Below are 13,660 nucleotides of genomic sequence, written 5' to 3' on the forward strand. Positions count from 1 at the left end.
AAGTGTGACATCTTGCAGCTTTTAGGTGGTGAGTCTTTGACCCTAAAAATGTTTTACTTTTCTCCACCGTAAAAGTTGTAAAATTAAAATGTTATAATTACTGTAGTGGGATGAAATGATTAGAGCCAACACAGTGATGGACATTTGAAAACCCAGATCACACGAAACAGTTTCTTTGTAAATGTTCCTTGCCGAATGTGGACATCGAAGCAGTGGAGGTGTATAGCATAGATTTTCAATATGCATATATATAGAAATAAATAACTATTATAAAAATAAATTATTACATTTTGACTTTGATTATATTTGTTATATAACTATTCTACACGAGTAGAGGTGTGTGTGTCTGTGTGCGCGTGTGTTTGTGTGTGTGTTGACACGCCCCCAATGGACGTCACGTCGTGCTGACGTCACCACGGAGCCACGCTGCACTGCGAGTCCAAACAACTTTTCCAGAGGAACTCCTCACCACAACGCGTCCAACCGTCTATCAAAGTGTCGAGATTGAACAAAGTAGCCGAAGACCCCAGCCTTAAACGCGACGAGGAATTATCGTAACGAAGAACTTAGCTTGTTCAGTGTATATAATTAGTTGTATGTGTTTAACTTAATATATATATTTCCCCTTTACAACTGTCGTCTCTTTTCGGAAGTTAAAATGAGAAATATGTGGTTGTTGTTTCTCGTTGGACTGGCGACTGGGTTTATCAGTGACAAAGTAAGTAGTTTTTCATTTCGGTTTTATTTTTCGAAAAACGATCCCTATTTAACTCCTCAATGTGTACTGCAATAATAACATTGACTTTTTTCTTTATTTTATCCTGAGAAAAGAAATGTATTAGCTGTTGAGTTAAAGAACGCGAGACTCCGTAGCGTTTCCACTCAAGCCCAACAGTTAAAGTTAAACCGTCATAGCTTGTTTTGTGATATTTTTCTGTAAGCCTGTACCAATAAATTATCAACATGAAAATAAGCATGATAATTGTTTTATCTAGCAGTGTTGTCTTCCAGGAAGCAACACAGGCCTAGGCTATTTACATGAAAGCTAACCTGGGACCACTGATATTCTTACTTTATTATGTACTCAAACCACTGCATGCCTCCAGTTGGCTTCAAGTCCACTGAGGGCCAAAGTCTGTTCAGCCTGTAGCTCACAGCTTTGGCATTTATACCCAAACCTCGAGACCTGGCCTGCATTTTCCACCCACACAGAGGGCATGTGTCAAGTTTTTCAACTTAATATGAAATGATTTATCAGAAACAAATACATATTTAGTTAAAGATGGAATGCTAAGAATGACGAAATGCTGCCTGATCTGACAAGTCAGACTGTTTCTAAACTAGAAGATTAAATCTCTCCCTCTCCTTCCCCTCCTTTCCATATATGTGTCTGTTGGAAAGCTGGAAAACACCTGGAAATGACAACTGAGAGCTCTATGCATTGTGAAAGTTAAGAAATATGCCTGCACCATGATTTATTCCCTATAAAAAGTCCCAAATGAGGGCCAGGGAAATGTGCCACCTCTCCAGAAATGTGTGAAATGTAGGATTCATGGAGTGATTATTGTGAAAGGGAAAGAGCTGAAACCTGAGACCATGCTGCTGGCTGTGTGTAGCAGAGCTGGCAAGGCAGTACACATTAGCTGAATACTGAAACAGTTGGGGGCATAAATACATTTTAATGGGATGTTTTCCCACGTCAGGCCCCATGTGTTTAAACACAGGATAAAAGGATGTGATAACTGGTAAACAACTTTTTTTTGTAAAAAATGTAATTCAACTATTTGATTTCCTATTACTTTAAGCCACTAATACACTTTGGTTCTAAATTGCTAGGCGTGATGGATGACCGTGTATATTAAAACTTTTTCTCTGAGTGTGGCTGTAGAACTACGAGTTAGTCACTCGCTGACATCGCTCCCATCTCGTGAGTTTTTGGCCTGCTAATTGTATCATTTTCTGGATGGATGACTCACAGTGAGTCCCTCTGGGCCAGTCCAGGCAAGCATATATCTGCATGAGCTTACACTCCCTGCCATAGGCAAGAGGAAGCATGATCCCTGCTCTAATTATTATTTTTGTGCTAATTAAACACAGCTGACAGAAAGACAAACACATTTTTTTTTAGTAACCCATGAATGCTGATTTCCTCTAGCTGCTTAGACTTGCTATACAGATGGTCTACTTACTAGATGTTTACAAGTATTGCAGGATTAGTCACAGCTCTGTTCTTTATATGGAGGGGAGACTGTTCACATCCTTTTTGGTCTGTCAGGCTTACATTTACTGCCAGACTGTTGGTTTTATATCTGACGTGTACAACTAGACCAGAAATGAGGTAACAAGAGTAACAAATTAAACAACTTGGTTTTTTTAAAATGGTAAATACCAGTGATGTTGTTACTTTATATTTGCGTTTAGACACTCTTTTGCTCAACCGCAAAATAAATGTTTTTCACCTGATGACAATCTGCCAGATAATGTGGACTAGGACCTTTAGTTTGGGGTCAATAGATCAGATAACTATGATACATATCTCAATTAGGACATCAATATTTTCTCAATATAAACCCAAGGCAATATTATGTCTTTATTTTATACCCATGTCCATCTGTGTACATTTTAAAATCCTAAAAAAGTAACCAAACCAAGTGTTCTGATCACCGTAGACTTAAAAGTAGTCAGTAGTGCACACTCTGGCTTCCGCTGACGTTTTGGCCATTATGTCTTTTGAAAGATTCATAATTCTGTAAAGTCCTTCCAAACTCTGTCCATGCCGTTTTACTATAACTTATTTTCCCCTTTTGTAAAGCATTTGGAGAATATAACTTCTGTTGACACATTTGACTTTGAGGGAGTCAAACATTTTATGACTCATTTCAGCGTTGGTCAAACAAACGCCCCGGCACACGCAGCGTTCGGTGCTGCTGCTGTCTTCATGTGGTGACAGGTCTGTTGTGTGCTTGTTGGCTGTTGCACAGCCTCACTCTTGACCCGACTGCTCTCTCATTATCTTTGACTTACAGCATATGCTTTCAGCTCACTGTAATAATAGCTATTCATTCCACAGACTCCAAAAATATGGAATGTTGATTGCAGGATTTTATAATGCAGTCTCCAAAGCACTCACTCCCCCATATTGAATTTCTGTACTGTACTATCACTGAGACCTGGCTGTTTCCAGGAAACTGTCCTCACTTGGACAAACACCATATGGTTGTATACAGTCTGTTTGTATGTGTGTGAGAGCTCTGTGTGTGTATGTTTTCCAGATGTGTGAAACCTCTGACTGACTGAGTCAAGTTTTCCAGTAAACCGTTACGCATAACTTCTTTCTGGCAAAAGGAGAGAGAAAGGGACAGCTGATTCTTTTTGGTTTCATTGTCAATGTTAAATTGTCTGCAGTACAATATTAAATGAGTCCATTGGCCGCACATTTTTCACAATGGTGCTGATAGCTAATAATAACAATAATGATGTTCTGCAACCCTCCTACGCCTGCTCACAATACAAAAGAGCTTTGCAATACATACATATCATTAGACTTTCATAATCATTTTGTAAAAATATGATCATTTTACTTCATGCAGACTTTTGTTTGACTTCTGAGCTGTTTCTCCCAGAGCTCAATATAGTTCTAAAGTTAGGTTTTGACTCCACACATGAACAGTGCACTTCATGCTGTTGTGCTCTGAAAAGGGAATCTTGCTCAGTTTCAGTATGAAGATCATGTGCCTCGGTGTAAAGATAACATCTTCCCTTTTTGAAATCTAGATTTAGTTATTTCACAATAGGTCTCTTTTGTTGCATCTCAGATAGCTAGAATACAAATATCAGATTTCTCAGGAGGAAAATAAGCCAACGTTTCTACAGTAGTTATTTATATGAAAGATCAAGTCCAATCAGAATGAAGCAACTGCATTTATTAGATGAATTGCGTTGGTCTGCAGTTATTGTAAAAACACACTTTTCAGATTCTTTATATCATGTAAACTGCCAAGTGAAAGGGCAGTGTTGACATGGGATGCTTTATCATGTATTTATGCCCTCATTTCCCTCTTGTGTGAATATTTATTGTGCTAAGAAATCCTCCTCCTTTATCCCCAGCACCTGTTCTATGAGAAACACACAGTACTTTCCCTGTCTCCCGCTCTCCTTCGCTTCCTTTCTCCCTCTCTCAGCACCTGTGTTAGTGGAAGCATAGTATACATACCAGACATATTTAAAGTCTCAATGGGCCATATTCATCCGTGTGTGTGTGTGTGTGTGTGTCTCTCTCTCTGTCTTACCAGCCACATCTGCTCAGCCTTTCTTCTGTTTTGGAGTTTCAGATTCATTATCAGTTTGCTTTCTTTTGATGTGTGTTTTTTTTTTTAGCTGTGTTATATTACCATCTTTCTGAAGTTATCACAGCTTTTTTTGCCTCAGACATTAACTCATTCTTATTTTTTAAAAGCTGATGAATACCTGTATCTACGTACCTAATGCCTCTAGTTGGAGCCGCGTTTCTTGTGTCATACTAAGCTTTACATGACGAATCAAGTAGAGTTGTCATCGCACTCCTTTGTCTAGTGTTTGGGTAAGTGGGAGGCTTCCTGATGATGTCTGTCTGTGTGTGTCCACTTCTCTGTTCTGTGCGTTGACTTCGAAACGGCTCTCTCTCTCCCGCCTCCGCTCAAAGACACTAAGACACTCTGGCTGTCTGTGAGAACACATGAAAGTAACAAAACAAAAAAGCAGCCTATATTGACTGTATATGCTTGCGTATGGATGCAATACACACAGAGGGAACACTGGTATGTTTGGCCAGCACAGGTCAATGACTGTTCTAGATCATATCTGGAGACGCTCACATGTTCAATAAGTTGAAGGAATGCTCCATGTGTGAATAAAGGAGATCTGTGAGTCCCTGTTTCTCTTCTCCTTTAGTATTCCTCTTCTGCTTGATTTATAATGTCTGTTATATATTTGTCTTCTTCCTCCAGCTGCTGGTCTCGTCCCAAACACCGTTCTCCACGACAGAGGACATGTACCTAGAGGGCCGGGCGTCAGGTGACCTCCCCATAGATGATGAGGATGGTGAAGACGGCTCGGGCTCTGGATCCGGAGACTACGGTTAGGATAACACCGTCTTTGTTTTGTTATTGTTATCATTTTTAGCAACGGAAATCATTTTGGTTTCCACCTTACATTGATCGGTTGATATTGTTTTTGAGAATAGGTGAGTCAAGGTTCTTTAATACATAATAACTTTTCTAAAAAGAAGAAAGGTTTGACACTTTCATGGCTAGATGAAATGAAAGATACCAGAAGCATGGACACTGCTTGTACATATTAAAATAAAGCTGAGTTTACAGCCTTTGGGAAGTTTTCCCTTTTTCATACTCTTTTGAAAATCATCATTTCTGTTTAGAAATCTTAACACAAAGTGAATGTTATAGATGTTCTGTTTCTTCTGGTCCACATTTCAGGGTTTTGATTTCCGTAAAAGTGTCTAAACTTACAATTGGGTCTGAGATCATCTTAGTCTTTAAAGGCCTCTGGGAAATGGGGCCAAGATTTCTTACAAGCAATTAGTTTGACAAAGGTTTTCCTTATCTCAAGGTGTGTTTCCTAATCTATTCCATCCATGAGCAATATGTGCTCTGTAGACACTGGCATACTGAGACACAGAAGCACTCAGATGTGCCAGATGTTTATCCTGGGGTGACGTGGAACTGTTAGCCAGGTGAGGTTTTATTGGAACCGCACAGATGTCCGATGCTCACTTCCTCCATGATGACTCACCTTTATGCCCACAGTGAATAATGTGTTGGAACAGTTTACTGTGATCTCTACATGAGAAGAAAGGCGGTTTAGTGACGTTTCAGAACTCAGAGATTGCATTCCTCTTGCTCGTGAGAAGAACTTGATTATCAACACCTCAAGGGCACATTTTAGCATTTTGTTGCTATCTAATTCAAACCATGTACCTACAAAATGTCATCTTTACAATAACGTTTGAGTATATATATAAAGCTAAAAGGGTTTACCGTTTAATAATGTCAGGTTGAAGGGAAACTCACTAGTTTTAGATTTTTGTTGATTTTGTTTCCTCTACCTCAGCTTTCACAGATAAAGAGGAGATGATCGGGAGGTTCTTCAACTTCTCCGAGACCACAGTTTCCAAAGAAATGGTTCCAACTCAACCACAGCCAACATCAGACTCTCCTCACCAGCCATCGACCACAGCAGCAGACGGTCAGGATGCAACGACAGAAGAGAAGGACACGGAGACAACGCCATTCACCTCATCTAATGGGGACAAGAGTGACGAGGAGGTAAAATATTGCTTTCCCTTTTTAAACAAATTCTTATTTTAAAGTAAGAATCCTGATAAAATATGTCCCAAGACAAAACCTCTAATAATATAGGAGAAACTGGCGGCCTCCCAATATTCAAAGCTTGGAAAAAAAGCGCCCCCCACTAATCCCACTTAAGTTTACCTGCTTAGTTTCGCTCAATTCCTAGATGCCTACGGGATCATGACAATGTTATTTGATCCCATAGGAACATCAATAGAGCCAACATAGCCTAATATTGCTATACTTCAGACCTAACCAAATACAAAAAGGTCTGTCTTATGGAATTCATTATTATCTGACTGTGGGAAACGGTAGAATACCACTCTATTTGTGAACTATCTATTTAAGCAAGTCACACACACTTAGGTTATTCATTGATCTTTTTGATAACTAATGCAGTAGGGACAGTTTATTTTGCTAATATATGTTAGCAAATGCAAGTTCTAATGGAATACTGTCATGAAATATCGTATTGATTTCCAACTGTATGAACCAAACTCCCTTTAGAATTTATTTTAACATCCACTTCATGATTAACATGGTGGTAACAAGGATAGTCAAATCCATATTATGTCAGATGTTTATTCCAGCCCTAAGTTACTCAGTGCATTAACTGCATATATTTCTCCAGGTGGCAGGTCCAACTGCTGATTGGTTCACACAGATGACCAGCTCCACCAACATGCCTACCACTAAAAATACTGACACCGAATTCGGCATCGATATCACTGTAATCAAAGATATCAGCGAGGACAACAGTCTGGACAGCTTGGATGACTCGGCAACGAAAAACCGTGAAGATGAAGTCCTGATCGTACAGGACGAAAACGAGATTGTGCCAAATAATGGCCGAGGCAGCAGAATGTATGACATGGAGGCTCCTGAAGAGGTGACCTCTGAGAACATGTGGGAGAGGACGGAGGTGCTGGCAGGTAAGGACAGATTATGACTTCCCTTATTGTTCTCATGTGTCTAGTTTAATGTGGTTATTCATTGGGAGAATTTAAAGACTAAACAGATGAGGTTATTTATGATAAACCATTTCTTTGATGTTAAGATTATCCATCAGAAATGTAGATCAACCTCGTTTTTTCATGCCATTTCCAGCGGTTATAGCATGCGGAGTAGTTGGATTCCTCTTTGCTGTTTTCCTCCTCCTCCTCCTCGCCTACCGTATGAAGAAGAAGGACGAAGGAAGCTACGCCCTGGGGGACAACAAAGTTTCAACAACAGCCTATCACAAAGCGTCTACCAAGGAGTTCTACGCCTAAAAAGACCAATAAAGACTTTCAATGGAGTCTGACTCCTCTCAATCAGGACTCAAATGGACCTTTAAACGACTGAAGATGAAGTCAAGTTCCTCTGTTTTTCTTCAGCGCTACCAACATTTCCCTGCATATTTCCTACCTTTCCCCTCTGCTACCGTTTCACATGTCGCCATATGATGTTCAGTGTTGGTCAAGAAGAGCTCATAAGGGAAGAAATAAGACTTAAAAAACATTCCCTTCATTCCATTCTGGAGAAAGAGTTACAGATTGAATGCACATCCTCAATTTCAGTGGAGAAATAGTTTGCATATCACCATACGTCACAACTGTTCTAGTCTAGGAAGGTAATTCACTGAAAACACTGGGCTTTTAGACATTACTTCTGTTAGCTGAACCGCAGTGGGCTGGGCTTTGTTCTGCACATAGATCAGTTGTTCCCTTCACAGAGCTACAGCCTGAACTGTCCCGGATCAGCCTGCCAACCTTTAGGAAGTAAATAGAATAGCCTTCACGCATTTTGAATGCCGTTAAATAAAATGGTACTATATATCGGAATATTATTACAAGGGGCCTTACAAAATGTAAACCCTTCTTCCTCTTTTTTAGGTCAAATCTTCGGTGTTGACATTTTCATTATTACATTTCATCTTCTGTACGCTTTCTTTGCTGAATTCTATTTTTATTTTATTTTTATTGTTTTTGAGGAATTAATGTTTTTTGTATATGCTGTCCAGTATTGGTATGAGAGATTGTGTTACTCTGTAGGTACATCTTTTTGTTGTTTCCTCACAGATATTTGACACTTAGACATGACCAAATATAAATATGCTTTATTTGTCTTTTGGGAAAATATTTTTGATTAGCTTTTCCCACGTGTTTGATGTTTAAAGATTATATTTCTATAAGCCATTTTTAAAGGAGACTTTAGTATTTCGTTGTATTCATACAGTGATAGCCTTATGTATGCCTTCAACCATTAGATTTATTTTCAGGACTATCTTTTTGGTGATTGCCAAGGCTGATTACTATAATTCAGGAAGTGTAGAAGTGACCAATGATTTCTGAAGTGGCAAAAGCACATTCCTCTGTGACTGTCAACTGTACAGCTTCAACAGCAGCTATGAAAACAGTGACAACGTTACTGACAGTTATTTATTTACTTAATTTTACATAAGTTATAATATGAGAGTGTCAGGTTTTCTAATTATGAATCTTTACCTCAACTAGCCAACCAAAGGAGAATGACACACAATTCTTACTTGTATACAGCGTTTTTCATTTGTTTACATCAGCCCTCGTTGAAGTTTATCACCAGCCAGCTACCTTATGTGTCAAAGAGCAAACCTTTTCACATAGTCTCTTATGACAAAGGTCTTGAAGTAGTCATATCTTTGGCTTTATAATCTTTGGAAAAAGTCAAATAATTTTTGTAACCACCTTTGGTCATCCAAATGACTGATCAGTGATCTATTGATACAAAGTCTGGATTAAGTTGTACACTATGAGACTTTGTTGATTTTGAGTTTAAAGTCAAATTTGTAGTGGTGTTTTTTTTTGTCCGTTAAAAGTTTGATTGTCTTTATTAGGCCATCTGACGTCGGTAAAAGTGATTGCGGTTACATTTATTTGTTGTCCTATAGCCCTACTTATTAGTGTTTACATGATATACTTTGCCATAATAGAACACATTATTTTAAAGTAATAATAGATTTTCCAAACGCAAACTGCTGGAATAAAACAAGACTTCTTATAACTATCCCACTGTGACTTACTGTTGGTAACATGATACGTGAGGCACTTGAACTCTCACAACACATTTTTCTATACATTTTATCAGTTGTTTTGAACGAGCTGCGCAGAACCTCAACTGGATTTCAGGATAAAGGGACATTTTGGACATCCATACCATCAGAAATATCAGAAAGATGTCTGACATAGACCCTACTCCTACAGAGTTATAACAGGTCAGCACTTTCTAGCAATCAACAGGTGATTACATACAATAACCTTTTTCTGTCTGGGGTCTCTGTAAGTGTATACAGTATGCTGATGATACTATAATTGATATGTATTAATTTATACTTGCTAATCCAGGTTCATTATGTCAGTGATACATTTAAAATTGTACCGTTTTTACTCATTCCCAAGCCTCTTTGTGCCTACTGCTCAGTTTTGTTTTCAAATATTTGTAGTGTATTTGACAAACAATTCAATGTTATTATCAAATGTCTATGTTTTTTTTGGATATGTTTTTTATATGGATAATTTTTAGTAGAATAATAACTTACTTGTAAATATATTGAAGCTTTAATTGTCATGGTAATCAAAGTTGATAATGAATTAGCTGAATCGTTGATTTTTAACACAAACATGGTGGAGACCAACCAAAAATCTATGCTCGGATAAGATAAGCACATGAGGTGGCCAATAGAGAAGTATATTGCTGACATTTTGTATTTTATGAGGATCACTACTGCATAAAAGATGTGGCTTTAATACAATTCTAATATTGTCTCGTTGTCTTTATTTAGCTTTTCTTTGCTCTCTTATAACCGACACAACATGACTGATTCTATTCACTCCCTAGCATGTGTGCTGATGTTTAAAAACCTCATGTCCTTCTTACTTTGTGTTATTGACCTGCTTCCCATTCATTCCCACTCTACATATATTTCCATTAAGCATACACAATATATCAGTGTGTACTTACCTCTCAGGCAATAATTATATATTTGCACACACTAATTTAGAACATCTATATTATGTGAAAAAGGCCAAACCAAGAACAGACTCTTAAACAAATTGTTCAACAGCAATCCAATTGTTAGATTAATGTCCAGACACTTATAGTTAGTATAGAGCTGGTATTACGACGTGTTAGATGTAGTTGCAGGTAAAAGCTGTTGTAGCATTTATTCTACTTGTTTGCACAGTGGTGCAGACATTTTTTTCCTCCCAGCCTCAAGAAACATCCTCTTACAATTGAGGTGCCAAAAGAAGGTTTCAATCTACTGTGTTAAACCACGTCAGCAGCATGTGAGTGGAGCCAAACGCTGAGCTGTTTTCCAAAACACACTGGATGTCATATATCATTATGTAAAAAGCAAATTGCTGAAAGTAAACAGGAGTTTAACTTCTGTACATAAGTTAAAAAATAAAGTAAGATACTAAGGTCATAGTAGGGTGTAAGGAAAGTAAAAATAAATATCTCATCTGACCCTTCTCACAGGCTGGGACATTGACAGTGAATGTCAATGGCTGCAGTGGAATGCAGAAGATTAGTGGTAGAGAACAGGGATGAACGCCACGTCGCTTTCTGCAGCGTCGATACAATACATACCAAACACTGGACACTTATTTGGCTTAAATTGTTGACAAAGAGATGTGGAAATCTTATCAATGGCTGTTTGACCCCGGGCCCCCACACGTAAGACCAATGTGTTGACCTCTAGGCTACCATCAAGTGTTATTTAGCAAAAATGTGTGATATATAGTGGCGTTTTAAACTATTACACTTTTAATGAACGCATTCCAACAGTGGCGTATTGTGCCACTGTCCGCTTTCCAACTGCAATTGGCACAAATTCACACCAAACGTCAAAATGCAATTTTTTTTAAAATTAAAAATCATGCCTTCTGGTTAGGTTAATTAATTAATAATGTTATGTAATGATATTTCTGCTATTTCTTTGGAAATCAAATAATATACAAAACTTCACACACAATAAGACTAAGTGGTATGATATACCACGTAGTAAACCATTAATTTGTAAAATAACATTTTGGTGTTATGTGAATTTGGTAGTACTGCACTGAACAACAGGGGAAGTGATTTTGTCAGAACTTTATGAAGGAGAAATATTTTTGTAGAATGTCGTTTTTGTCGTTGCACTTTGTAGACGGTCCCTGAGCTCTGGGCTACAGACTGAAGTTATCCAGCTCGGAGGACGGCGTGTATCGGCTTGTTCTGATAACGAAAGTACACGGTCTTGTGGTGCTGGAGTAATTCTTAGTAGTTTTACAATGCATACCTTGCTGTTGAATAGGCTGATTATCATGAGGTCTTTCATTAATATATTATTCTATATGAAAATAATTTGGGGTTTAAACCAGTCGATGGTTTAAACTCAAACTCTACCCTTTAATTTGTAAAGATCGTGCTTTTATTGTGAAAACAGCGGGACCGGAAGTTTACCTTTATTAGCACACTGAAATCACGAGCACGGAAATGTTTTGTTTTTTTCGGCATTCCAGCAAACAGCATAGTCAACTTTAACAACGACACTTACTAATTACCTAAAGGGTTAGTGTTAGTGATATTTTATGGAGATTTCAAATGAAGTTATATGATTAAATCAGCTAATGTTACTTGTAGGACTTTCATCTGCCGTAACGTTTGTTATTTCTAGATAAAGCGGTGTGAATGTGACTGTGTTATAACGGTATAACGTAAAGTTATCTTACTTTAGTGGTGCATTTCAATTGATGGCTCGCGCTACTACTTACTTTGTCGAGCCCTAACTGAATGTAAAGCTGTTCAATTTTAACTTTATGTACTATACTCCATATTCACTGTCTATGCCCTGCTCTCAGTATCCAAACCGAAAGTAATTGTAGCTGTGTTACAGTATTAAAACTCGTGATTTGAAACCAACTCTCTGAGCTCATACAGCATTCGGTTGTTGGTTATTTTCCGAACCGTTGGCATACAGATCAAGTTTCTAAACGACTTGCTCAAACTGAAAATACAGTAGTGTCTCGTGTTGTCAGTATGAGCCTGTTAGTAATTTTCCTGTCAGAGGTTAATTAAGAAACTATTAATCACATGTAGGCCTACGTTGTTCTATTTTCAGATGGCTCTCCTCTCTCTCTTCATGTTTCTCTCCATGCTATCATCTTTGTGTGACTGTCACCCTCAATCTGCTGGGTCCATGAGGTCAATGGCTGTATCCAATCATACTGCAAGGAAAGGTAACCCAAACCCTCCTACCTTCAGACATGCAGTAATAATAGAGGTATGTTTATGTATAGAAATCAGTTTTGAAATGATTTATTTATTTATTTGGTCAAAGAGGTTAATTTTCCTTCAAGGCCATGCAGAACCACACGTATTTGCAATGACTCTGGCTAGTTGGACATATTAACAGGTTACAGTGTTTTGAAGCTTTGCTAGGAATCAGTCCCGTGCAACTCAATACAAGAGTAAATAAGCTGTTAATCAAGTGCATTCCGTACACACCCTTACAGTCTTGAGAAAATATATAGTCAGACAACGTCAATTGATTGACTAAGGGTGTGAATGTTTTTATTAACAGGAACCCATTGTTTAACATATATGCTAAATCTCTAACCTGTGATTCTCTCTTCTCAATTTTTGGATATATAAGACGTTGCCTACACACCGGTCTATTTAGTGTAGAATGATATGAAGTGCAGACTCAGTCATCCCCTCCACACTCAATGTATCTACTCAAGTGACAAAGACACGCGAGTTTTGCATTCTGACTTTTGGACTGAAAGGCTTTTAAAAAGTTAAAAAACATGGTGGATAAACAAAAAAAGTCTTAAATATTGAGTTATTTCTTGTGTGTTTCTCTGTGATCCCAGGCTCAGACGTAGCTGCAGAGGTAGCAGGCTACGCTGATGTGGCCAAACAGATCATTGACCTGGCTGTTTTTGGAGCTGCCCAGAACCGCTCTTACAGACGGCTGGCCGACTTCACCGACACCATCGGGAACCGTGTCAGTGGCTCACAGAACTTGGAGATGGCCATTAAATACATGTACAATGCTATGGCACAGGATGGGTTGGACGTACATTTAGGTGAGATTGCTTTATTATCTTTCTCACTGGGATGCTTGCTTTTTCAGAGAGGTCTTGCACTCTGCTTTATGGGACAGTAAGAGTTTTTGCCACTTTTCTTCCCCAGAACCAGTCAAAATCCCACATTGGGTGAGAGGGAAGGAGAATGCAGAAATGATTGCACCCAGGGCCAAAAGTCTGGCTATACTGGGACTTGGTAGCAGTGTTGGGACACCACCTGAGGGT

General features: G+C 38.4%; 2 protein-coding genes across 3 annotated transcripts in view; both read left to right on the forward strand.

Moving 5' to 3' along the window:
* Window positions 1–430: 430 nt before the first annotated feature.
* Window positions 431–10,124, forward strand: LOC117460519 (syndecan-2-like). The gene is made up of 5 exons (XM_034101978.2): window positions 431–718; window positions 4,986–5,115; window positions 6,106–6,320; window positions 6,976–7,276; window positions 7,452–10,124. Exons 1-5 carry the CDS (start codon window positions 659–661, stop codon window positions 7,613–7,615), a joined length of 870 nt encoding a protein of 289 aa, XP_033957869.1. The 5' UTR covers window positions 431–658; the 3' UTR covers window positions 7,616–10,124.
* Window positions 10,125–11,805: 1,681 nt separating this feature from the next.
* Window positions 11,806–13,660, forward strand: part of LOC117460567 (carboxypeptidase Q-like) — a 28,912-nt gene continuing 27,057 nt past the window's right edge. The window contains exons 1-4 of one of the 2 annotated variants that reach the window (XM_071205844.1): window positions 11,806–11,915; window positions 12,466–12,583; window positions 13,220–13,435; window positions 13,542–13,658. In XM_071205844.1, the coding sequence (XP_071061945.1) occupies window positions 12,466–12,583; window positions 13,220–13,435; window positions 13,542–13,658 (451 nt within the window). In that variant the 5' untranslated portion in view covers window positions 11,806–11,915. The remainder of the gene's footprint in view (window positions 11,916–12,465; window positions 12,584–13,219; window positions 13,436–13,541; window positions 13,659–13,660) is intronic. The other variant, XM_034102083.2, reaches the window with a different exon arrangement.

This window comes from Pseudochaenichthys georgianus, chromosome 16 (genome assembly GCF_902827115.2).
Source record: "Pseudochaenichthys georgianus chromosome 16, fPseGeo1.2, whole genome shotgun sequence".
In the NCBI taxonomy this organism is placed as follows: Eukaryota; Metazoa; Chordata; class Actinopteri; order Perciformes; family Channichthyidae; genus Pseudochaenichthys; species Pseudochaenichthys georgianus.

Coding starts and splice junctions, on each gene's coding strand:
- LOC117460519 (XM_034101978.2), top strand. CDS start 659: ATGAGAAATATGTGGTTGTTGTTTCTCGTTGGACTGGCGACTGGGTTT. Junction 719..4,985: donor CTGGGTTTATCAGTGACAAA/GTAAGTAGTTTT, acceptor TTCTTCCTCCAG/CTGCTGGTCTCGTCCCAAAC. Junction 6,321..6,975: donor GGGACAAGAGTGACGAGGAG/GTAAAATATTGC, acceptor ATATTTCTCCAG/GTGGCAGGTCCAACTGCTGA.